The sequence below is a fragment of the Numenius arquata genome, chromosome 12 (genome assembly GCF_964106895.1).
Source record: "Numenius arquata chromosome 12, bNumArq3.hap1.1, whole genome shotgun sequence".
Taxonomy (NCBI): Eukaryota; Metazoa; Chordata; class Aves; order Charadriiformes; family Scolopacidae; genus Numenius; species Numenius arquata.
In genome coordinates, this window is record NC_133587.1 from 38,474,091 (window position 1) to 38,501,429 (window position 27,339).

The 27,339-nt window shown below is 40.0% G+C and overlaps 1 protein-coding gene across 2 annotated transcripts in view; it reads left to right on the forward strand.

Moving 5' to 3' along the window:
- Positions 1–27,339, forward strand: part of XYLB (xylulokinase) — an 86,649-nt gene that overhangs the window by 25,642 nt on the left and 33,668 nt on the right. For both annotated transcript variants that reach the window (XM_074157181.1, XM_074157180.1), the window contains exon 15: positions 312–408. In XM_074157181.1, coding sequence (XP_074013282.1) covers positions 312–408 — 97 coding nt within the window. The remainder of the gene's footprint in view (positions 1–311; positions 409–27,339) is intronic.

Genomic DNA, 27,339 nt, shown 5'->3' on the forward strand with positions numbered 1-27,339 from the left:
ACATATTGATTCTTAAGCAGCCTTTGGTGCTGAGAAATGCATAGAGTTTACAACTTGCACTAGAACCTCTTCCCATTGTGCATTGATTTCAAGTTTGATGAATTTGCCAACAGCACCGAGGTTATGGGTTGCGTCTTTGGGCCCATCTTATGTGTATGAGTGAAGAACTGGGCCTAGTTGAAAGCAGACTTCAGGGTGAAAACAAGGATAATCAACTCTAAATCCATCTTGTGTTTTTAACTAGTCTCGAGCTTGGCATTGTATATTGTGTAAGGTTCTTGCTAACGTAATGCATTCCCTCTTTGATACAGGTTTCAGGCTTTCCAAAGGAGGTGGAAATACGAGCGCTGATTGAAGGGCAGTTCATGGCCAAGAGGATTCATGCTGAAAAGCTGGGATATAAAGTCAGTAAGTATGATGAAAAAGCTGCAGAACTAATGGCATGAGAGATCAAGCACAGAGACAGGAGTCCCGACAGTAATGTCAGAATTGTGATTCTTGTCCTGCCTGACAGAAACAGAAACTGGTATGAATTCTAAATTAGCCCCCTGGAAAAACTTTTGATGGTGTGTTGGGGGCAAGTTTGCAGATGTTAACTTTAGCAGCTCCAGTGGTTTAACTTTAGGATGACTTTTTTTCAAGTATTCTTGCTGTTTCATTGTTACTGAGCCGCATTGTCAATTTTTAAATAAGAGTTTGGGCTTCGATAGCTTGTTAAGTGAAAAAAAGACCAGCCTTCTGCCTAAAGCACAAGACCGTAACTCAGAAAATCTGAAATCTATGTTCAGTTCCTGGATCTGCCATAAGCTGGTCACTTAGCTCTTTACCTCAGTTTTCTGTTAATAAAGCAGAAGCCCTTTCCCTGTCTTGTGATTTAGAAAGCAAGAGATCCTGCTCTGTAGAATTTATAATATGAGTAGCTTTTAGCACATTGGAACAACAAAACCAGCTAGTATTTTACCTATAGAAGTGGGGTCAGATCGTTACTAGCTGTGCAATTCTGCAAAAAGAATACAGGTAAGTCGGTAAGATGTTTTATTGGCATTTTCTCTCAGTGTATCAGCCAGTGGCATCTTAAAAAATACTGAATTAATTAGTTTCGAGGGTTTTAAACCAATGTTTTGTTTTTTTAAAATCATAAGATTTTTATCTACATCCTGACCTCCTCCTTTGCAAGCCAATGCTGACCTCCTCCTTAACAAGCTGTTGCTTGACTCCTACCTCCAGGCTTTTATCTATAATCATGGAGGATAGAATTTTTTCATTTTTAAGAGAAAACTCTAGGAGCTGAAAATTGAGAAAATATAGAGGTTCTGGAACAAATCACAGGGCTTGGCAACACTACCTCATAAATTTACGCTGTAAAGGTTTTCCTGTTATATATTTTCTTATATACTTGAAGCCGTATTTATTTGGGGAGGTTATTTATGGAGACAGGGAGAGATCCACATAGGTTGAGTTTAAAATACCTGTTTATCCTTCATTCTTAGATTCTGCTGCAGCAAAAGCTTGACTTAAATAGCCTAGAAATCTCATGGCTGAAGCGGATACTTTTGCACTCTGTAAGTGTCAGGGGTTAGACAAACACCAGAGTGCAAGGAGAACTATTTAAGATATCAGACAACTCTGACACAGCAAGAAACGGATAGAAATTCTGTGAGTACATTTAGGCTAAGTAGGACAGCCAGAAACCTAACTAGTTTTAGGATGTGGCTTAAAAACTATTCTTCTTTTTCCCTTTTTTTTTTAAATGCTATAGATGTCTACGGTAAAAAGGAGATGGGTGTGATTGCATTGTGTTCCTGTACATTCCTTGGAACCTTGTATGCTTTTGTTTTGTTGCATCCCAAGGGTCTTTCAGCTATTTGGTAACTAACAGATGAGTTGCTTTAAAAAAGAACTGCTGTATGTAGTGTAGGCTGTATGCATCTCCCACTTTTCCATAGTGGTATTATTTAAATGTCATATTCTGTTATTTGTGTAGTGATGGCAGGCTTATATCTGCATTTGTTGTGTGACAGCTCTGAAAACAGGGTGTGTTCTGAATGTGTTTCAGGGTATGGATGAGCATTGTGGGAATTACTCTGGTATTGCCAGACTTTGTCTTGCTTAATAGCTGCTGGTTTTCAGGCTGTTGGGTTTTTTTTGTTGTTGTTGTTTTTAACGTGATTTAAAAGCTTATTTATCTTTTGGATGAAATATACAGTCAGGACCCTTGTGTTTATTCAATTCCTTTTAGGCCTTGTCTACATGGGGAATTTACTTTGATTTTTTCCAGGTATCAAGCTGATTTACATTCAGAAATACAATCACAGCAGTGTAAATCTTGGCTTTTTTTGTTGTTGCTGTTTACACCAATGGCAGAATACAGTAATAGATGCTTACAAGATCTGGAAAGTTATATGATGACGCCTATTAAATTGATCTGTAACAGATATGGAAGTGATGGTCAGTGACAACAAATGCTTTGCTGTGGTGTCCTGAGGTTTGTGTGATGCTGTCTCAGTGGTGCAGATGAGTCAGAAACCTGGCTAAGAATTTCCCTACCTCTGGCACCAAGGCACTGGAAAATCATTTTGGCAGAGTCATGAACCTGCCTCTCTATTCTTGGGCCAAATGCAGTTTGGATGACTGTAATCTGAAAAGCAGCAGCGTATGTGGAAGAGAATTTTTGTAAAAATAAATAAATATCTGTCACATAGAGTTCTTGGTTATGCACCGTGAACATGACAAACATTAGATAATCCCTTAGAATTTACTTTCAGTTAATGAATATATTATCTTGCTAGGAGCAGTATTTTGAATCCTCCGTCTATCTAGCGCTGCAGCAAGAAATGCAATGATGCTGAAAGCGTGTTTTATATGTGAGGTTTTGTTCCCAGTTCGATGTGTCTGGTATATCATAGATCTTATATAAATTACAAATAATAGTTTTTAAAAAAATCCCTGAAAACAGCTCTTCAGCTGCTGTTTGTGCTTGTTTCAGTGCGGCTCGTGTGCCAGTAGAGGGCAGGGGATTCTGTCTCATGACTTTTCTTTGAGGCTGGGCTGTGTGTGTCACCCTTGTTTTGAAAATGGCACGGAGTCACCAGATGATCCTTAGGAGAAAATTTAAACCTTACATTAATCGTGATTTAAGGGTTTTAAAAGTGTGTGTCACTCTGTGCTAATTGCTCTAATCTTTCTCAATCAGATTTCAGGGGAAATCATTCAGTAACACCCTGTATCCTGTTTTGCTTATGTGCTTAAGGGGTAGATAGAGCGTTGTGATCTAGAAACAAACAAGTGAAGTTTGGTCTATCTCTGTTGTTTACATCCTCCGATTCAGAGATTTGTGTAGATAAGGTGAAGGTTTGCTGTTCTGCCTTTTTATTTTCCTGGATTTTGATTGTATCATAAACACCTCCTGTTTTGTCACTTCCTTTTTCTGCTTGCAGCCATCCCCTTTTGAAAGCTAAACGTACAGCTGGAGTTCAGAGGCTGGTCATACAGACAGGCTTGCTGCGTGGTTTGGGGACCCTGAAGTCAAACCCATGGCAACTATATAGAGGAATGACAGTGTCTGCAGCTCAGTGACACAGGTGATCACAGCAGCTATAAAGCTGTCAGTGGTTCAGACTGATCTGCCAGTATATACTTTAATAATCTGGACGATCACTTCAGAGTTGCTTCTGTTCCTGACCAAGCAATCCTAAAATTCATATTGACGCTGACTGGAGAATGTTGCAATGGTCCTTGCTTGAACCTAGTGAAGCTGTCACAGTGAAGATCCACAAAACCTGATTATTCTTGGGAGCAAAATCTGCCCCCTTGCCCACTGATAGATGAAGTAAATATTGCTACGATGTATGTTATGTATGCTGAAGGAAAACAGCACATAGGTAGGGGTTCTGGTGTTGATAACACATGTAGTCATGGCCTGGTTTGAGAAGTCAATGGATATTCAAATGATGTGCGGCTCTGTGGCGTGGAAACCTTTGTGTCACTATACATGCTGGGTCAGGTGTATCCTAGAGTTGTGTTAAACAAACTTTTGTGGGACTGCAGCAGGAATTAACAAATCCTGCCTTGTAGGCAGGCTGATTATCTGGGGTGGGGTCTGTGTTGAAGCTGTTGGCTTTGGACAGGGCTTTCTGCCTTCACGTTGTTGTGCCTGTCAGCGGGTTCATAGTACTACAGTTGCCCGGTGCACCGTTCGTGTCACATTTATGCCTTTAGGAATCTGATTCTGCCACCTAACTGTCATCATCAGGGGGAGACGGATAGAAGGTGCCACGTTTTACAAGTGCAAGCTTTATCCATAAAATCCTGCGTCTGTGTTTATTACGTAATTTACAGTTTCTTACGTACATAAATCCATCACTTGCAAATAATGCTGGTGCCCTGAATTCTGCTCAGTGCTTAAGTACCAGCTGGGGTGACACAGACATGCCCATGGCTTTGCACTGGTGTAAGAAGGAGCAATTTTTTTTTTTTTTTTTCCTTAAGTGCTACACGTTACTGGTGTTTCAAATGTGTGGAAGTACATCTCTCTGATTGGATATACCACGGGATGTGTTCTTAAACAAAACAGCAGTCCGGCAGTGCTAGGGAAAAAAGGGAAATGTCAGAGCGTGCTGGGCCTGACTTCTTGGGGGTTAAAGGGGGAATGTACAGTTTCTAAAGAACTCAGTCTAAGATTACATGAGGGCAAGCACCAAGGTACCAAATTTCCTTTTTCTTCAGGTGGTGTTTTCTTCTGGTGCTCTTTTCAGCTCATTGAATGTAATAATAATGTGTGGCTCTTTGTCCACAGGAAAGGCAGTCTGATGGAGTGCGGGGAGCTCAGAAAATACCAACTAGTATAACACGGAGCAGTTGTGTTTCATTGTTCATGTTGTCTTGAGGCACGAGGCTGTCACTTCACAGCAAAGTGTTGGTCCATTGGAGGATGACGCAGCTCTCCGGTTTGGCAAGGCTAGATGTCACTGGTCCTCGGGACATCCCAGGGGTGGCTTTGTGTCAGGCTGTGACACAGGTTTTTCTGCTGGTGGTTGTCTTCTGTGTCTTCTGTGTCTTCTGTGTCTTCTGTGTCTTCTGTGTCTTCTGTGTCTTCTGTGTCTTCTGTGTCTTCTGTGTCTTCTGTGATTGTGGTCTCCAAAACTCTTACGGATTATCAGGAATTTTGGGGTGCTTGTTCTGTTCAATGCCTTTTCCTTCAGGGCTAAGTGTGTTTCCACTTTAGTTGTAGCAGTGTTTTGGCTGAAATGAGGAACGCTGTGAGTGAGGCCATTTTGTAGTTGCATACAGATTAAATTGATGTTAATGCCCTGCGGGATTTAAATTTCTTAGAGAAATCAATAGTGAAATGTTATGTTGGCTTCGTGCTTGTCTCTTGCTGTTTGCTGCAAAGAGTGCTGATGGTATTTCAGCAGCACGAGGGTGACGGCTTTGTTAGAGGCCTTGTGCTCCAGCAAGTGAGTGAAAACAGTTTAAAAATAATTAGAAGACAGTGCCCTTGACAGGAGGCTGAGGTCCTCTGTTTAAAATAGCAGTGAACAGTGGTAATGGTCAGATTGGAACATATATGAATAGGGATGGGGCAGAGCATAACACTCGGTATGCGGTACAAACAGGCCATAAATACCACCCTTGTCGTTAGATCTTGAGCCTGTATTTTTGAGGGAGTAGTGTTGGCTCAAGAAGTACTTTCAAATTCATCAAAGGCAGGATCTTCCTCCCAGATAAGCCAGTGATTCTGCTGCAGAGGATATTTGTATTTTCTGATGAGACTTCTAGCTGATAAGAGTGCCAGCGTGAGTGCGGCAATGCTATGCCAAGAACTTGACTGTATTCCCTCTTATTTCCCACAGAGCATCAGACTTTTATCACGTAGCAGAGCCTTCTAGGCACGATCAAGCAAGGCTTGGTTTTAAGCCAGTGATCTGGAGGGAAAGGTTGGTTAGCTCATTACCAATTCTGTGACCAAGTATTTTGCAAAAAGGGCTTTTTATTATTACTTGGCTTGGGAGAGTACAGTATTAGTTTAATTTTTAAAAGGGTTAGATAAAATGTTTCTGAAGGAAATGACCTAATGTGCTATAAGGAAGCTGCTTACGTGCTCTAGAATTTTTCATGCAGTGGCTATTGTCTTGCTTTTATTTTGTTTTATTGTTGTTATACATACACAGGAAGCACAATGAAGACAGAAAATCCGAAGAGTTAATAAAAAGATTAGAAGGGGGTACTATCTGTCTTTCTTTCCTGACACAATGATAAAATGTTGTCATTGTTTGAACAATCGCTTTTAATGTTTGGTCAGCAAAAGACCAAGTATGTAAATGGTTCAATTCCTGTGCCCTGATGTTAGGAGAGATTGTTTATGACTGTTTCAGTGGATGTACTGTTCAAGCAGTATTCAGAAAAATAGTCAAGCTGTCAGCTGGCTGGTTTTGTTAGAGCTTTGTGGATCTCTAGAAGTTGGGGACTTGGAGATCAGTTGGGTTATTTAATAAATCTCCTTTTATCGCTTGTTTTTTGAGACTGATCTATAGTTTTAAATCCATTTAGATTGACATGATTGCAGTCTATAAGTACCTTCTTGGGAAAGGCGACTTGATAGTATAGGACTTATGAGCCTTACAGGCAGAAACATTATGGTTCAATAAGTGGAAGTTGAAGGTGGGCAAACTTCAAATGACAATCGAGGTGCAGATTTTTTACCAGAAACCGAAATCAAACAGTGCAGCAATTGACAGCAGTGTAGTGAATTCTTTAGCACTGGCAGTTTTACGAAAAAGATGTTTGGTTTTGTGTGGTTGTTTTTTTTTTTTTTTTCGCTGAAAGCAGGTGTTCTGGTCTAAAGAGATCATTTATGTCATAGAAGGGTGAGTTCAAAGGATCAGCGTGGTTTGCTTTGTCTCAGACACAGGGGAATCAGTAAGAGATGCCATTTCTAGGAAGCTCATCTGCTTCACAACTATGTATACATTGCTGTGTATTAATCACTTATACCAGAAGCTGCTGCTGGTATCACTGTAAATGGTGCTCTGTTTTGATGGTCATTCTGCTTGTAAAATACTACGTTTACCTTAGTTGACACATAGCCAAATGTTGCATAGTTATTATTTTAAATCTTTCTTCCTGGGTCTTTCTGTATTTTCATTTTTGTTCCTCAAGTGTGACAGGCCTGTTATAGGAGAGCTGATTAGAGTTCACTATTCCCTAGTCCCTCCAGCTGTCTTTCCTTTTCTCTGGTTAAGGCGATTCAGCTTCTCTTACGCATCTCACGTTATGCATCAGTTCTGAGCACTAAATGTCTCAACGTTTTCAGCTGCATCAACCCACACTTGAGGTTTTTCAGTGTTGACTGATGTAGTAGAACTCCTGTGATTCTTTCCCTACCTACTCTATTTGCTTGCACGTACAGTGGTTTTCATATCTTTTTTTTTTTTTTAGCTGTGATTGTGTTTGTTGCATGAGATCAAGCAATACAGGTTTGCCTTAGTTTAAAAGATTAAAAAGAGTTTAAAAGATGGTGGTGCCATCCACCCTCCACATTTCTTGTTTAAGTAAAAACCAAGTAAAAGTTCACACATCTGTGGACAAGTGGAATTTTGCAGTCTACTTGCATAACTTTAATTCTCTTCAGACATGAAAGAATTAATTTGGGCAGGTTTTTTTTTCCTTATCTCTAGCCCCTGGTTTTCAAGAACACACGTGAAGAGTATTCTTTTTCCGCCTTTAAACTATAATGTTATTTAGCCTTTATGTGGTGTGTCTAATTTATGCGCTAGCGAAGGTATGCATGCTGCACGTAAAATGACAGGTCTCAGCCCCAAGGCTTTCACAATGTCAGTTTAGCCCAAGTGTAAAGGGTGGCAAAGGATGGGGCGTTCATGAAGAATAAGCTTCAAGTGCAGTATATACTTAGAAAGTTCTCCCTTTTGATGCAAGTTAAGAACAGAAATTTTTTAGCTTTGCACTTGGAAGCTGGAATTTGGGATCGGTGACAGGACTGACCTGAAGTAGAAAAATTGTATGTATGGAAGAGTGAGATTAGAGAATCCACAGAATTAAGTCTCTTAATGATATGGTCGGTGACATGAAATTCCTGATCCCAGCTTCTGGACAGTGCTATCATTTCTCTCTGATGTTCTAACGTCTGGACTTGACGGTCTCTTACTGTGGCTTTCAGCTCGCCAATGCTATACTTTTCCTAGTGGGAAAATCTAAAGAATGGATGAAAGAACACAAAGGAAAAGTCTGCTTGAATTTGAAATTGTCTTTTCCCAACTGCACTTACAGTGATTGTACAGCATCAGACAGACCTAAAGTAAACTAAACTCAGGAGTACCTGCTGAGTACATCAGTTACTACTCAAGTAGAGAGTGAGTTGAAAAACAGCCACTTCTTTACCACTTCTGTTGGTTTTAAAGTATTTGTCTTCCATTTGACAATATTCAAAGCTTAATAAGACAGTTCAAGAAATTTTTGAAAGCTGGAAATTTGAAATTAAAAATAGAAGTATGTATATATGTACAAGCCAAGGCTGTGTTTGTGATGGTTTTATTTTTGAGAGTGTCTCAAAGTGAAATAGTTCTTTAGAGGATACCTCTACTGCAGATAACTGCACTTGTTAGTCTATATCTGAAATGTTACTAAAGTGTGGCTTAACTCTTAATATTTCACCTCCTTGTGTGCCTGTCTCAGTTGATTCTTCTGAAATGCATAATTATTAGGAGTTTTCAGAAGGTACTGGTGGATGAAAGTTCAGTTATCCCCTGTTTGTAGAAATCATCTAGCATTTTTCTGAAATATAAATCTTTGTGCGTTTGTATTTCCACTTTTGCAGTAACAATAAGTGACAGGAATGGCTGCACAGGAATTTGAATGGGCTGAATGCTCTGTCTGAGAAACTCCACTAGAAGTTGTTTGGTGTGCACAGGCACATAATATTGAATTTTTTCTTTTTACAAAGCAACAGTATTACCAAAGGTAACAACACTAAAAAAATCTATATTCATTATTGAACTAGTATCAAATACCAGCATTATTTTAGACAACAAACAAGCTGACTTGGAAATATGTTGGATTTCCCTAGCCTCAAGTTGGTAGCCAAAGTTTCAGTGTCCTTAACTATCTAGTCGATGTACTCCGTTGATAGTAGCTTTCTTCAGGGTGTTCTTATGTCTTGTTTTCAACAGCATGAGCTCACTTCTGTGAGCTTTTTTCAAACACAGGCTTTGTTGGTAGAGGGCTTTGGCTCCTAGAGGTATCCATGTGCTGAAGAAAGGCTTCTAAAGGCTCTATTCCAGCCCATCCTTGGCTGCCTCCTCTGTGTGTCTGGGACTGAGTTACTCAGTTCCTTCCTTCCCCATTGCTGGTATCTATTATCGAAACAGGTAAATGTCAATATTTGTACGTACCAATTTCCATGTATGTGTCTCAAGAAGTAATTACGGAAAGCTGGAGGGCACTCATCATTGTTACAAATCAGCAAAGTATTTCAGTCCTCTCAGTGGCCAACTTAAAACGTACAAATCAGCAGAAAATAATGTCGTATATTAGCCTCTGTAGTAGCAGCCCGGTGAGTAGCACTGGAATGAAGGTGGTCACTGGTCACAGCTGGAGACATTTTAAAGGATATTTTCAAAAGCATTCCCCCTCTTCACTTGAGGTGCTCTTGATCTTTTTCCTCTGTGTTTATTCTGGTCAAAAATGAACTTTTTGTTGTTTTGAAGTAGTTCTAATTATGATGATAATACAAGTGTACAAGTGGAGAGCTGCTTGAGTAATCTCTTCAAATTAAGTGCACTTCTAGTTAAATGACTTAAGTTTACCTGCAAGTGAACACTTGTGCTGCAGAGAAAGTGATACAAAGCTTTGTATTTCATACCTGATTTTGTCTGTAAACATAAAAGCCTGGTACCCACTGAAATGCAGGTGAACATCTGAAGCCATTGTTTTTAAATGTGACACATTAGAATGCAAAAATTGCTGGAAATATCTATTTGAAAAGGTGAAATTGTGTTTTTTAAATAAACTGCAAGTACTCAGGACCTAGTGGCTTCTTATTTATTTTCGTATTTTAAATTCCCTTTTTTATTCATTACTCCAAGGTATTGATAAATTCTTTCACCGAGAGTAGCTGCTGTGAGCTGTGATACAGGTTACGTTACCTGGGCTGCTACTTGCATGTGTAATCACTGCTGGGGCATTCCAGTTGATTTCAGTCCTGCCGTTTGCGTGAATATAAGGGTTAATCATGAGAACCAGGAGAGTACAGGACTGTAACCCTACTTTCCAACCCTTGTTATGTGCTCAAAAATGAGCTAAATAGTTCCTCGGAGGCCTGACCATTTTACCGTTTTTCACTTTAACTACGAGATTAAACTGACAGAGGGAGCAGTTCCAGTTTAGAGAGGCCTCAGTTTGACTTCTTATGCACACTCACACTATAAATTTATATATATATATATATATATATGGAGAGTAATGCCTAGAGCATACAAATATTTCTTTTTTTTGGCATCATTTAGAGGACGGGAGGCAAGATGGGAGACTTAAGAAACCTTTTAGTTATTAAACTGGCATATTTCTGAAATAAATTCTTTTGTCTGAGTAGTCACTCATGTGCAAGTGACTGCTACGTGTGGTGATGCAGAAAATGTCTTGTAAAACTATTGTAGTAGCTTGGGTAACTCTTGTGCACCTGGTGCTTGGGAGTGACACCAGAAATGTATGGGAATCGTGATGTAATGGCTAATAGTGTATACCTAATGATCGTGATCTAATGGCTAATAGTGTATACCTAAGAGCTCCACATAAAAGGCTCAAAGAACAATTATCTAAGTTGAATGCAGTGTTTTAAAAACAGCTTCATCCATTTTCCTGCCATTTTCGTGCTTTTCCTCTAAACAACTCTAATGTATATTAATTAATTGCTTGAAATAATACCAATAAATCTAACAAGGTTTGTCTAAAGCTTGACTGCACAGAGGAAACTTCATGTTTGTTTCAGTGGTGAGAGAAAAAATCATTTACTGAAAATATTAAGAAAGCTAATATTAATTTAGATGGAACTTAATGAAATCTTTAATGGCTTTTTAAAATTGTTTTATTTTTTTTAGATTTTAATTTGAATTAAATCATTACTATTGTTAAATTAGTTAAACACTAAATTAAGAAATGCAAATGAAGTGAGCCCAAAATCCAATGTGGTTATTGTTTTTATTGATATATGTAGGCTAGTGGTGTGGAACAAATTCCAATTATATCTGATCTGTTATTTGCAGTACAAGTTCCTGACTCTTCATTAAGTGTAATACATTAAATGCTTTGCTCGATAAGAGCTCAGAAAATACCAGTATTACAATAAACCTCTTGCTGCTTTTGCCTCTTTGTTTGGGTTGTTAGTACTGCGTATAATGCAGGCTGCAGGGCTTTTGAGTTTAAAGTTCTAAAATCCTGCCCAGCTGTGGGCATCATCAGAGAAAGATAAATGTAAACTACAGGTAGCGGAGTCACAAGAGGCCCAGAAACAAGGGAGAGTTGCTAAAGGCAACTCCATTACATACATGAATTCACCTGAATAAACGTTCAGTGGCTTCTGCTATACCAACTTTAAATACTAGTAGCTAGTGAGGAAAATGCTAGTTTCAGATGATATATCTCCCTATATGATTAAAACATCCAAAATAAATGAAGCGTGTCTTCAAGTATCAGAGCTCGATTATTCCAAGTTGTTCTTTATCCTTTGGTTTATATTTTTATAAAATGCTCTATCCTAAATTGACTGAAATCGGTAGAAATCTAGGTAGGAAAGAAGAGAATTGTATGTGCCATTTTGGGCTTGTCTGCTTTGTGCACAGCCAAGGTAAAAAGTGGTTTGCAGACTGTCAGCTGGGCCAGGCAATCAAGCCCAGTATCAATGAAAGAACAAGTGTTATGAATAGTGAGGATACGTAGTGCTGGATTAGAATATAAATCTTAATCAGGATTAAACCACAGCAAATATGTACCTATGGAGCAGAACGTGCCGTATGAATAGGAAACAAGCCAGGCAAACAGATTCCGTAATTTCAGAGAGAGCTCCGCTTCAGTCTGTAAGTGGTCATGCCCTTTTACACTCCAAGGAGAATTGTTATTGCACTGAGGATGAAGCTTTTCTTTCAAATCGAATTTGTTCATTGGCCCACAACTGGGGAAAACTTGTGTCAGGATTTGTGCGGGATTCACTCGCCCCATCTGAAATTCTGTCAGGGCTGGAATGGAATGTGAGCAAGAGGAAGAACCATGCAACGGTACAGGCTCGTTTGTTTTCACATGCATACATTAGAGCAAAATCTCACTTTCATGAATCAGCATTTCCTTTGTCAATAACTTTCAATATTAAACAGTAAGGGGACACCAGGATTACATTGGAGGAAAAGTAAATTAAACTGCAACAAAAGATTCTCAAGGGTAAATTGACACCTCGGGTCTTGATTCATGGTTCAGCTACGGAACAGGATGAGAATAACTGTTTCCTTCCCAGCATGTTTAAAATTGTTTTGTAACTGAGAGATAAAAAGGACATTTTACAGATCCTTAGTGGATACCAGGTCATCCCAATCCAACACTGTACTGATAAATGATTCCCTTATTCCCTTCCATGTTTTCTTAAAATTGTAATGCTCATTCAGTTTGCCAAGATATGGAGCATATAGTAGTGCACTTCCCTTGTTGCCTAGAAAGAAAATAGCTGATGTTTTAGTATCCTCATGTGCTGAAATGTCGTATTCTTCAGCTGAAGTGCAGTGTTTCCTCCTCTTCCTTCTTGCCAAATCCATTTTGTGTTTCCACACATTAACCTCTTCCTGACCTAGTGGCACTCATGCATGAAAAGCCCGAGTGCTTCTAGGCTGCAAGCGTAGCAGTTGTCTAATATGTTGGTCTTGACAAGGATTCAAAGGAAATACGCAAGTTTATGAGCGTTATTAATAATTTTAATAAAAAATTATTTTAGATTTTATTTTAGAAGGGGGGGAAGTTATTTTAGGATACCAACTTTAGTGAAAAGGCTGTCTCTAAAGCTTCTGAAACTGGTGTTTAAATTACATTTGTGTCCTACTGTTTTGACCTTAGTGGCAGGCAGAAATTATTTTACCTTGAGACATGCTTGGTTCATGGCTGTAAGTATCTGTGGGTTTATATAAATAATAATGCATGCACTTCCTTGACTTGTCAGTTTAGTGGCACTTCCTCCCTCACGCTTGTCTAAGTCTTTTGGACTCCTTTTTTAAAAAAAAAAAAAAAAAAAAAGACGTTTTCTATATTCTTTCACTTGGCATTACCAGTTCAGAGAGCTAGTCCTGAGATACTTCTGTCTGCTTTAAAACTTTGCAGAAAATTTAGAAGGCAAACAAAAACCAGGAGAGAACACACTTTCCTCTTTCTGCAGGATCGACAGTGAAAATTGCAATTGCTGCTTCAGCTGCAGAATAGGTTCTGCACGAACAGCAGCAGTGAAAGCTTCCCTACCCTTCAATCCCAGCTCTTAAGAAAACATCTTTAGAAGGAAATGTATGTATTTTTATATAAGTGGGATTTATCTTCAGTCTGGCCAATTTTTTTTTTTGGTCTAGGTTTAAATGCAGACATTGTCATCTCATTGACTTGTTGATGCTAGTAATGCTGCTTGTGTTTAAGCATGCTCTGAAGCAGTTTCTTAAGTCCTAGCTTTAATTTTTAGCTTCCTGCTCAGAGCCAGCAAGAAAAGTGAGTTGTGTCACTTGTGACCTAGTGTGTGCTTAGCAATTCCTGGCAGAAATCCCTTAAACAGGGACATGTGGCTTGGGCCAAGTTTCTGAGAACAGAGAACTATTAGCGGAGAGACCTCCAGTGTGTTAGTCACCGTGAATATAAACATTGAGAAAGGTCTTATGATATAATGAGAAAAGGCCAAAGAGGTGAGCTGTGCATCACACTACTTCATCCAATGTACACCTAATCCTGTGTTACACATTCAACTCTATCTCCAGGTTTATCGTCTGATATGATGATGAGAAGCTCATGCTTGTGACTTGAATAAATCATGTAAGTTGCATGTTAAACAGAGGAATGGTCTGTCGGGAGCCTCATCAAATTCAACAAGGAAAAATGTCGAGTCTTGCACCTGGGGCACATCAACTCCCTGCATTGATAAGAATCTGGGGGGGAAGCTCTGCTGAAAAGGACGTAGGAGGTCTAGCTAAAAATGAGCCAACAGTGTGTCCTTGCAGCAAGGAAGGCTGACGGCATACAGGCTGTACCAACAGGAGCACAGCCAGGCAATTGAGGGAAGTGAATTACGGTCCATTAGATCACATCTGGTGCCTGGTTTGGGGTCCCTTAATGTAAGAAATGCATTGATAAACAGGACAAAGTGCAGGGAGGGCCACCAAGATGCTTTGGGGCTGGAGGACCTGCCCCGAGCAGGGAGGATGGGGGAGCCAGGCTTGTTCAGCCTGGAAAAGAGGAGGCTTCAGGGGGACCTAATGGCAGCCTGTGAAGGAGCACCTCAAGGTGCTCTTTGCTGAGGTGCACAGCAGAAGAATGTGAAATAATGTCTATAAATCAATAGATGAGAGTTTCTAATGAGATATACAAAAGAAAATTTTCACAGGGAGGAGTATAAATACAAAGCATTTTATTAGTGGGCTCTTGGTAACTGAAGGTCTTGAAACCTCGTGTCAGAAATGGAACAAGACAGGGCTAATTTTATTTTCCCCTTCTGAATAAAGTTGGTGTATTGACCTCGTTCTGTCACTCTGCAGCCACGAGCCAATTGGATCCCTCAGCTGCCACCCCATCTCACTCTGCCTCATTTGGACAGATAGAGCTAATTACAGTAGGTACTCTATCCAAATTTTTACAGATTAATTTACAGCATGATGAAGAGAGTCATTGATGGAGATGCAACCAAGGAAGTGAGGGATGCTCTGACCTTGTCACTCAGATGGATGTGGAGACGTACTGCTCTTTTCCCAGATGGCTCTTGAGTTTTACAGAAAGTCAGTGACATGTTTAATTACTTCTGACAAATAGAAAATGCTTTCTCTTTTAGCTGTATTGTGTTATGCCCTTCATGACAGTGAAAAAAGGCAAAGCAGCATCTTGACCAGCCACCCTTTGAGTAGGGTATTACGGACTGAAAGTCTCAGGGTTGAAGTATGGGCTTTCATCTCCTGTTGACTCTTGGTGCTGTCAAGAGTAGAAATGCCTGATGCAAGAAAGTGCTTAGGTACCCGTGAGGTCAATGAAACTTAAATACATGCCTAAATAATGTTCTGCAAAGAGATGTTTTCTCAGCAATCAAGGTGTAGTTTACATGCTATATGGCATTTGATAACTCTTGTTAAAGAGAGAAGATTAATTTGAAATTGCATTAGGATGTGGAAAAAAAAGGTCAAGAATGTTGCAATCTCCAGAATGATGATAAATGTGATTAAGGTTGTAAGACTTTTGTCTTCTCATAACTTTTTAAACACACACGTTGATGGGGGAAATGGTTATACTTGGAAATTTGGAGCTGGTGCAATCAAATGTGTTTGCAGGGTTTGAAGGTGCCTTACTTGTTGGCTTGATGGTGAATTTTTAAACACTCTATATAAAATACCGTCATGTGTTTTGTCATAGGGAAAGGAAAAATGTGCGAGGTGCGTCTTCCCCACTGAGAATACTTTTGGACCACCTCTGGTTTGACCTGATTTGCAGGCTTTCATTCAAAAGTTGCAGAGAATTCGGGGGAGGCTCTTTCAAGAGTGCTTAAGACTGAAATAGTTTTGTTCTCTTGGTGAAGGTAAGAATGGCTCTCCTGAGTCAGGCCGAAGGACTAGCTAGGCTAGAGTCTTCCTCTGACAGTGGCCGGTCTCTAATGCACAAGCAAGGCTTGACCAGGTATTCCACCCTCCCAGCTTCCATCAGTCTGCAGTTTAGCAACTTCCTGAGCCTGAGGTTTGCTTATTTAACAGTTGTTGACAGAGTTTTTCCCATGAACTTCTCTAATTGCTTTTTAAAACATGTCGGGTTTTGGCACCCATGGTATCCTGTAGCACTGAGTACTTCAGCTGAGCTGTGCATTGTGTGAGGAATCCCTATTTTTTGTTTGTGTTGAGCATATCACCTGATAGTTTCATTTGCTCCTCAGTAGGTTTCCTACTATGAAAAACAGGGAGTAGTTATTCTGTATTTGTCATCTCCTTGGCTGCCTGTGCTCTGCTGGCCTCCCTCTGGTCTCCCCTTAGCCATTTCTTTTCTTGGCTGAAGAACTGTAATCAAGACTTACTCATATCTCGTTGGAAGCTGTCCCACACCTTTGGTCAGCCTTGTTGTTCTTCTCTATATTGTTTCCATTTTTATTATGTTCTTGGTGTGTACGACCGGCACTGCACTGAGTAGTCAGAGACTGTTTTGTTTAAAAGGTGGCATAATACTATTTCTAGTTTTTTTTCCTTTTATAAAAATTATAATGTACTTGCTTTTTCATTTTTTTGAGTATTGATCTGATATTTTCATGAAATTATTAAAATTTACCATGATTTACTCAAAGATAATATTTCTGAGCCTACTGGGTGTGCAAACAGGTCTATTCTTTCTGTGTGCACTAGTTTGCGCTAATCAACATTGAACTTGATCTGCCATTTTGTTTCTTATCCTGTCTCTATCACAAGAAAATTCTGTAACTCCTCGGGTTTGGCTCTGTTGTTTCATTCTCAGCCGTTTTCCACGTTATTTGTGATCACCTTTCGCTAGCGAACATGAAAACTGATTGCTCTTTGTTTCATGTCTTTTTTTAAAAATCATCATTAATTCATAAGACCACTTCCATTCTTGTCCTGTGGCAACCTCCTTTGTACAAGAAGCTTTGGCAAAGGACCTTGTCAAGGATCCTGTTGGAAATCCATGTTTATGCTTGTGTCAAGCAATCGGGTCAGAGACTCCTTTTCAGATTTCTCTGGCAGGACTTTCCCCTTACAAAAGGCACCCTGTATTCCCCATTAAATCATGTTTGTCAAAGTATCTAATGGTTCTGTTTTTGCAGCGCTTCCTGCCAGTCAGCTGAGTATGGATCTCAGATATTTCAGATCTCAGATTTTCTTCACGGTGAGGGTGACAGAGCCCTGGAACAGGCTGCCCAGGGAGGCTGTGGAGTCCCCTTCTTTGGAGATTTTCAAGACCCGCCTGGATGCAGTCCTGAGTAGCATTCTCTAAGCAATCCTGCTTCAGCAGGGGAGTTGGACTAGATGATCTATATGGTCCCTCCCAACTCTAAAAAAAATTCAGTGAAATATTGAAAGCTCCCCATGTCCAACTGGGAGCCCATTTTGACAACTGTCATCATGTTTGTCACCAACATGCCTCTGGTACTAGGGCAGTTCTAAGGAAGATGTGTTTTCCACAGGTAATGTTATAACGATTTGGGACTTCATTTATACCCAGCTTTTGCATGGGTAACGTATGATTTGTTCTAAAACGTCCCTTGTTGACCCCTCAGTCTGGGATAGGCCCATCCAGCACATCCCAAATTAAGACCTTCATACATTGTCCTTGAACAGTCTCAGTGTTAGTTGAGAGTATCCCAGGCTTTTGGCTGCTGCCTTTAATTTCTCTGTAACGTATTTTCTCCTTTTTATGTTATTCCACTTTGCTGAAATTGTGTATTTGCGCTGTGAATTGATTATTTATTTTGATTGATTGGCTCTTCATAGACTGATTTATCTTAATAGAATCATAGAATAGTTTGGGTTGGAAGGGACCTTTAAGGATCATCCAGTCCAACCCCCCTGCAATGAGCAGGGACATCTTCAACTAGATCAGGTTGCTCAGAGCCCTGACCAACCTGACCTTGAATGTCTCCAGGGATGGGGCATCTACCACCTCTCTGGGCAACCTGAGCCAGTGTTTCACCACCCTCAGAGTAAAATATTTCTTCCTTAAAATCTAGTCTCAATCTACCCTCTTTTATTTTAAAACCATTACCCCTTGTCCTGTCACAACAGGCCCTACTAAAAAGTCTGTCCCCATTTTTCTTACAACCCTCCTTAAAGTACTGAAAGCCCACAATAAGGTCTCCCCAGAGCCTTCTCTGCTCCAGGCTGAACAACCTCAACTCAGTACTTCATGGTAACTGTTACAGAGTGGTTCTTCAGTAGTAACTTTCTGAACCCCTGTGTTTTCTGCTTAAGATGAGACAGATCAGGGGCTGCTGCTTTTTTTTTTTTTTTTTTTTTTTTTTTTCCAAAGGGTTCTTGAGAAGTTGTAGCATAAAGCATATGCAAGTATGATGTTTACCTTAACTCATATAGGGATAAATGTAGCATCTCATTGTTACTGTATTGTCTGTCCAGGCAGTCTCTCCAGTCTCTGTGTGTGTGTTTCAGTCATTGTCATCATTCTGGGCAAGTGGTCTGTTGTACGGTCCCCATATTGACGTGGTATTCAAATTATATGGATTATGTTACAAGTTGGTACAATTAACTTGTTTGTCTGCTCTGACTTCAGGTTTTCATTAATGTATAGCAACAGTCACTGCTGTGGTTTTCTTATATCTTCGCAATATAATTTGTTCTTTTATTTTACAGCATGTAATGATTGCCTGCCTTTCACCACTATGCTATTTCTGTCAATATTCTCATTGAAAACTAGGCATTATAAGGTTTTCTGTCTTATTTTTTAGATTTCTAGTGTCAGTATAGCAGCACTTCCACGCTTGGCTCAGTAGCTTATTTTTTGTGCTATGATTAAAATGGAATTATTTCTTCTAAAATGGAATTATTTCTTCTTTGTGGTTTCTTTTTCAGATTTATCAATGTCTGCCCTATCTTTTATTTATAGCTACAGAGTTTCAGTGATTTCAGCCCTAGAAAATGTGTCATGTCCATTTGTGCCAGCCTTACTGCACTTCTTAGTTTAAAGATTCTTCTGTAATGTTATTAATTGTAAATACTAGCTTGATTTAGATGAAAACCATCTTTCCTGTGTAAGCAGCCTTTCTTCCAAAAGCTTTTCCAGTTCCTACTGAATCAAAATCAAAAAGCTCACATTTGTGAGAGGAGAGTTAAGCCACTGTGGAGTTTTTTTGAAAATCATAACCGGAATATTTAATAGACTTTATTGATGGAAAGAGATTTGTTAGAATAGATAAAATGTTTGATTTGCAGTAAATCTGTGGATACTGAAAATACACAGTAGTAGTTGCCAAAGCAATAGGCATTCAGGAATTGGCTATGACTTTGGAAGGACTAAGCTATAAAAGATCATTTTGTTCTACCGTTGACTTGGCACAAGACATTCAGAATCCTCAGCAGAGGGGAGAATCAGGCTAATAAAGGCGGATGCATGGTGTACGGGTAGGATTTGGTTGTAGGAATTTGAAAGTTGAAGACAGTAAGCTAAGCAGCTTAACATCTTCAGAATAAGGGGGAGTGAAGCTTGTAAGTGCGTCAAGCTGTTTGCTTAGATCTAGACTAAGGAGCTTAAGTAGCTTATAACACCACAAGCTCGCTAGCTCCAGAGGAAGGGACTTACAAGCTGTGCAACAGCTACACTTCAAAGACCTTACAAGTACCGCTGATGAAGCCTGCAGGGCTTCCAGAGAGCGCGTCAAGTAAATCTGTCTGTCTGTCTGTTTCTCTGCAGTATCCAAGTGCTTCCTTTTGTTTTCTCCTTATAAAGTTATGGGCAGCTCTCCTCCTTGGAATTATCGCAATGTTAAATACCAGGCACTTGAAAATCAGGAGGTTCTCAAAATTAATTTAGTCATGTCTTTTATACATATTCTGCCCTCCTTTTCCTCACTAAAAAAACTCGTACTATTATGCATGCTAGGATGTACCATTTTTTTTTGATAAAATTTTGTATAAGGAACTTGAGAAGGATGAAGAGTCCCTTGTATTTATAGCGGGGGATAGAAAATTATTTCAATTGTGTAGTTGTAAATTAGCTATCTTTGGGGTCTTCAGCTTTAAATGTGTTTGTTTTTTGTTGAAGTCTAGATTGTCAGGAGTTGGCGAAGTTGCACTGTATTGCTGTGGTTCCATCCAGTTCCCATTGAGATCAGTTGGCTGCTTGGGGTCAAAGGCTCCTGCAAAGCAGAGATGGCTACGTTCACAATTTTTTGCTCTACAAAATAACTGTCATGTCCTCAAGAGTGTCATTACTTACTAGTCAAAAAATTACCTTTGTAATGGTGCTTGCTTCAGTAATTTTGTCATCTTGAGCTTGTTCTGTCCTGATTTCATTAAGTCTACTGAAGATGCACCTTGAATTACAGGCATGTGACCAGTTTTCTGTTTTGCTCTGACTCCTTGCTCCCTAGGTATTTAGGGTCTGTATTTCAAAGTAGATTCTTACATGTGGTTTAGTATTTTTGTCTGTACAGACTGCAACATATGATGAAAAATCGATCTTTGTAAATTAGTATCTCACATAGTTTAGGCTGATTTTGCAAAGTAGTCTTTCAGGGTATTTTACACCTTTTACAGTTGCATGTAGTAAGTTATACTAAGAGTAGTTAAAAATCCCAGTATGGATGAGGATGGAAAGGACCTCTGAAGTTCATCTAGTCAGAGCAGGGCCAGCTGGAAGAGGTGACCCAGGACTGTGTCTAGTTGAGTTTTGAATATCTCCAAGGATGGAGGTTCCACAACCTTGCTGGGAAACCTGCTGCAGTGTTTGATCACCCGTACTCTTTTTTTTAAAGTTTGTTTAAAAGGAATTTTTTTGTATTTTAACTTGTGCCCTTTGCCTCTTGTTCCGTCAGTGGATGGCACTGAGCAGAATTTGGCTTTCTCTTACTGTCCCTCATGAAGTATTTATGCTCATTGATAAGATCCCCCGTGAGCCTTCTCTTCTGCAGGCTGAACAGTCCCAGCTCTCTCAGCCTTTCCTTGTTTGCCAGGTGTTCCAATTCCTTAATCATCTTCATGGCCCTTCACTGGCCTTACTGCAGTATGTCCATGTCTGTCTTGTGCTTTCTTGCCCAGAGCTGGACCCAGCACTACTGATGTGTATCACTTGTGCTAAGCAGTGCTCCCTTGGCCTGCTAGTAATGTTTTTTTGTAGTGCAACCCAGGGTGGTGTTGGCCACCTTTGCTGCAAGGACACGTAGCTGGATCATGTTTACCTTGTTGTACACCAAGATCCTCAGGTCTTTTTCTGCTGAGCTGCTTTCCAGCTGATGGCCTCCAGCCCGTTGACCCTCAGCCTGTACTGGTACATGAGGTGTTTCCTCCCCAGGTGCAAAACTTTGCATTTCCATTTATTGAACTTGATGAGGTTCCTGTTGGTCCATTCCTCCAGCCTGTTGAGGTCCTGCTGATAGCAGCACAAACCTCTTGTGTACCAGCACTCCTCTCAGTTTTGTGTCATCTGCACGCTTGCTGAAGATACACTCTGTCCCATCATTTCGGTGATTGACGTTGAACAGTTTCAGACCAGTACTGACCCTTGGGGTACACCACTAGTGAATTGCCTCCAGCTGGACTTTGTACCACTGATCACAACCTTTAAGTCCAGTAGTTCAGCCAATTTTCGGTCCACCTCACTGTCCACATATTGTATCTGTACTTCGTCAGTTTGTCAGTGCAGATATTATGGGAGACAGTGTTGAAAGGCTTGCTAAAATTGAGATAAACAACATCTATTGCTTCTCCTCATCCACCAAACAGTCATCTCATCTTAGAAGGCTGTGCTGACAAATGCCAATCACCTTTCTGTCCTTCGTATGTTTGGAAATGGTCTCCAGGAGGTTTTGCTCTATCTTCTCAAAGATCAAGGTGAGCCTGACTGGTGTGTAGTTCCCAGTATCCTCCTACTTGCCATGGTTGAAGATAGGAATGATGTTTGCTTTCTTCCAGTCCTCAGGAGCCTCCCCAAATTGCCATGACCTTGCAAAGATAATAAAAAGTGGTGTCACTGTGATATCAGCCAACTGCCTCAGCACTCATGGGTGCATCCCATGAGGTCCCATGGACTTCTGTACATCCAGTTCATATAAATGTTCCCTAGCGTGGTCTGTTCCATTGAGGGTGAGTCTTCCCTGCTCTGGACTTTTCCTCCTGGCCTCAGGGACCTGGCATTCCTGAAATCGAATCTTAGCGGTAAAGGTTGAGGCAGAGATGGCATCGAGAACTTTGGTCCTTTATCACCAGGTCCTGTTAGTTTGCAGTTATGTGCTATAAACCTTGGTCTGTATGTGTGTGTGAGCGTGTTTGCGTGTGGGCTCCTTTCCAAACAAACAAGCCTGAGGTTTGTGCAGATTTCCCAGACAAGCTCTTCCTGTCCATGGCTCGGGAGATCAGCCAGCTGCCCCAGCGAGCCAGCGATTCAATTCCAGGGGAAGTTCACCTTGGGTGAAAACAAAGACAGCAGTACACGTTTTTCTTTTGGTTTTTAATTGCTTCCGTCTCTGTATCTGAAGCATTTCTCTTAAAAATACTTCACTTTGCAGGTGTAGCCTCGTGGACTTTCTCTCATCATAGCTTTTCTTATCATTTGTAGCCATTAGAGAGTTCAAAATACTTTTGGCAGGGGAGTTAACACAGGTGCCCTGGAGCAACTCCCATTGGGATAATTGCATTCTTTTTACCTAAAGTCCCCTTTTTGTCAGCTATTATCTTAGGGTTCATTTCATGTCATGAGTTGTCGTGTTGTGTTGTGCTGTCTGCCAGAGAGGGTTCTATTTCACTGAGAACTTTTGTAGGGCTGAAACTTTTGTATGCAAAGTAATTTTTTTTTTTTTTTTAATACTGGAAGGACAATCCAATAAACCATTTTCTTTCTTATTGGAAATTGAAATAATGTTGCTTTTTTGAATGGACAGAAGCGTACAGGCTGGATTTTGATGTCTCATTGATTTTTAAAGCCTTGGCTGTAGTTCACGATGAAAAGGTGGTGCGATTTAGGTGCTGCTTTGACAGTCCTGGTTCATCTAGATGAGTATCTTCACTGTATCTTTTTCTCACATCTGAAATCAGGGTGATGATAATTGCTATCTGTTAAGGGTTTTCTGAGGATGAATTGAAAGGGATTGTAAACTCACTCGGTGGTTATATGGGAAGTGAGATTCAGGCCCAGAGATTTCATTTTTATGGTTAATTTTCAGGTGAAAGATCTGCTAAGGACCTTGTACACCAACATGTCCAGGGGTCTAGATCAGGGTCACTGAAGTTTTCAGGGTCAGGTCGGTGCATTTGGACCTTGGGTGAGACGCTTGTATAGAAGTAGAGAAGAATAAACCAGTTTGACACTCACTTCTGGGGAGCAGCAGTTGTTGCTTCTGCTGAAAACTAGGTTTGGATTTCCGTGTGGTAGGGAAATAGAAGATTCGGGGTAGGGATTCCATTCTTTCTTCTGGGAATTCATGTAAGGAAGTAGTAGCTGATAGGCCATGTAGCCTTCACATAGTGAGCATGATGTCTCTGATATGTCAGATCTCTATAGTGCACAGGAGGCCAGGGCACATATGGTAAATCTTGATGCGTTTTGTATTCTCTTTTCAGCCAGTCAAAATCTGAGCTCAAAAAGAAAACATGAAAGTAGAAATCTGAACATATGGCATCCCTAATTAAGGGGGTGTTGTCGTTTTTTTTTTTTTCACCTCAAACTCATTGCAGTCTTACTGACCTTAGTGCTCTTTCTTTTCCTATGGTGCATTAAGCTGTTCCCATGAAAAGTTTGCTTTCCTGAGCAGGGAGACTGAGTAAGCATGGGCAATCAAATACCTGTATCTTTCTTTCATAAGTAGCGATGTGCCTTCAAAATTTATTTTCAAACTGTCTCATAAATGAAGTCACATTTCAGGGGACTTTTGTGAAGAAACATGAAGGATGCATCTCCTTATGGAACCCGAGACTGAGATCCCTATTCTGTCTGATAACAGAAATGAGTCTTGAACCTAGATTTGACATAAATCAAGCCAGCGTCTTTGCTGTTGGGTTTAGAGTCAGTCTGTCTTCTGCTTGGGGCTATTCTGCTTCTTATGAAATATTCACTGGTCCAGGGAGACAGTGTGACTTTGTATAACCTGATGGTGAAAGAATATTGTGGGAAAAATTCTGTGGGATAAAGCAGACCCCAGTTCAGGTTCTGTCCCTGCTCTAAGTCAGGTAATTTACACACTGAGTCCATAGGCAGTGAGGTGGTAGTGTTTATCTGCTCTCTTTCTGATCTTTCTTCTGTTGCACATTTTCTGCCGTGGCCCTGAAAAGCTCTTTGATTAGCTGTCGTGGTCCACCAAAAAATACCTTGCAGAAAAATTCTTGACCAACTCTCATAGAATTAGTACCTTATGAGTTATAGAACAAGGGTGCCAATATGTTCTAGGTAATAGTACATAGGGTTTCCCATTTTATTTAATAAGTCTCTGCTAAAGTCGGCATCTCTGTTTAGATCCTTGGCTTGTTTGCAGCTGCTGTGTTCCTACTTTGCATATGACAATACACAAAGAGGGTCTAACACTGTCTTTCCCATGGCCAGAGTTTTGTTTTTCCCTTTTTGTGTGATTCTCCATAATTTAGATAGCTTGACAGTGTGTCTTAGTGGATTTTTAATTTTACAGAACTTGAGTTGATTTGCTTTTGAAAAATTAACCAGTCTGTGCCCTTGAAAAGTCATTGCATCTGTTATTACCTCCACATGTGATAAGTTTAAGAAAATGATTAGCAAAGGTGTCACTCATTTCTGCATGCTATATATCAGATTGGACTTGCTGTGAAGTAGTGAACCATATTAAAGCTGTGAAATCAGCCCTGCTCTACAGGGACTACAACCAGCTGCACCAATTTTACTACTTTTTTCCCTTGCAGATTCAGGAATGATTGGAATGGAGTTTGACAGTTTATTTACAGATTTGCTGTGACTGACAGGATGCCAGAGGGGAAATGTTTGTACTCCCTGAAGATAGTTTTTGGTAACTAAGGCTAAATATCTGACAGGACTTCTGTTTCAAAACAGTGTGATCAACAGTTGTGTTACTGCAGAATTCAGCGCGTCTTTTTTATTTAAAATACAGCTGAAAATACAGAACTAAAGCCACATTTGCCTTGATTTAAAGTGTCTGTAGGGAAGAGATATGTGGCACTGGTGAATTCAAGCCTTTCAGTCCAATTCTGATCTCTCATCCCTGTAAGAAATTAGGGAAAGGGGGATGAAAACCACTCATGTCACCTTCTTTCCTCTTGGTCACTGATTTTCAAACTTAGAATTTGTAGGTTACATAAATTATTCAGGACTGGACATCTTACATGGTAAATTCAAGTCTCCTTGACAACTAACCTGCTTCTCTTACCTTATGGGCTGCCAAGAGTTCGTGGACCATGTATTGAGAACTTATGTCCATGCGTGTGATGTTAAGGTTCCTCAGTTTAAGCTTGAAATGAATAAAATAAAATTAATTTTGTTTTCCTCTTACATTCATCCCATGGCATTGAAACTAGGGAAAATGAGCTTTTTCTTTTTCATGATCATGTCGTTCTGTGTCTGATTGTCAGTGTAAATCTGCAGTAACCTGGCTAAAGCATCCTTGTGGTGTATAAAAATCAGTCTTATACAACAATACTTTGAAAACAGAAACCTTTTGGAAGAAGATGCATGAGCTATATACTGTATTATTTATACAATATATGGGTAGTAATATTATACTCTGTATTCCCAGAAATAGTATTAAACATTTGATCAGGAAAGTATTTTTTGTTCATTAATAGCTCTTTGTTCATTTAAGAGGCACAGAAGCTTTTGTACATTGAAAAGGTTAATTATACTCAGTAGTAAAGGTACTTGAATAAATTGTGTTTTATGGGTAGCAGAGGTTGAAGGTGGGCAGATTTGTCTAGCACAGAGAAAAAAGATATTTTTATTAGATTGTTAGGTGTTAAGAAGTGCTGCCAACTAGCCAAATGTAATCTGAGTATTCGTGAGCAAGAGATACTGATATATTGCAGTGAACAGAAAATATGCACCCAAGTGCTTCTGTCCTTACTTGCATTTCAGCCAGTCCTACTGGTTATGTCCAGTATTGCAGATTTTAGAAGGGTTAATTTTCTTCTTAGTTGTTTTTTTGTTGTTGTTGTTCTGGCTGGATTGGTAATCTACTGTAGACTAGATTCTTTGCTGTATATTTTCTTATAATAAGACTAGGCATCAAGAACTAGAGATCTACAGGCATCTGCATCTAGAGATGTAGAACACAGCAAAGAATAAGTGAGAAAAGGCAAAATGAGCCTTTCCCAGTCATGATTTTCTAGTGAAGTATGTCCCTTTTTAATAAAGGTATACAAGGTATGATTTACAGAAAAACCTGAATACATTGTGTTGTACCGCACCTCTAAGGAAGGTTTGTCTGGCTCTCTCATAATTAGATCATCAGGCTGAGCCCACCTCCCCAGTGATGGGGTTCTTCTGATGCAGTCTTTACTGTGGATACAACAGGGTTGACAGGTGAAATCATGTGTTTTTCAGATGTTGGGAATAAAAGATATACTTCTAGGAACAGAGACTGGCATCCAGCTCAACCCTTTCCCAAGTAAATTCTCTTTTCGTTGGGCTATACGGCCATGGTTATTCTGGACCTGTGGCTCTGCCAGCCCTGGCTGTGGCCTAGGGGTAACTTTTCTGTAATGGAAAGAGTGATGGCTGACTGTGTTTGCACTGTGGTTATCCATGCCGTCAAGCAGTTCCTCAAGGAATAGGAATGGTGGTTAACCTATTCCTATGTCTTGCTATCTTCACTGAATTTCACTGAATTTTTAGAGTTGGAAAGGACCATAGAGATCATCTAGTCCAACTCCCCTGCTGAAGCAGGATTGCCTAGAGCATGTAACTGTCTAGCTAACTAACTAGCATCTTGACTATTAAAAAGTTTTTCTTGCAACAAATCTAATTTAGGCATGTTGCAGCTTAATACTGTCAGGCTTTGTTCTGGCCACGGAGAAGAGAATTTATTCCCGTTCTCCTTGCTGATGCTTTTTTATAGCGTTTCCACTAGGTTTAATGTTAATACTACCTGTTTATAAAAGTAGAAGCTCTACCCTTAAGGGTGAAGGAAGGTTGCCCAAGGTAATGCAAGAAATCACTGATGGTGTAAGGCAGAAATACAATCCAACAGCCGTGAATCCTGTAGTTCTAGTCTAATGCCTTAACAGAGAGAAGGCAGAAGTAGGTATAATGTACTTTTGTTGGAGTTCCGACAATCCTGAATGTGGATGCTTAAATCTTTAGCTTCCAGGTTCTCCCTGTTGCTGTAAGAAGTTGTTAAGCGTCCACTAAGCTGCTGTATTCCTGGTTGATGGCATCATTCCTGCCTGGATCAGTGCATCACACTGCAGTTACTATGGCTCA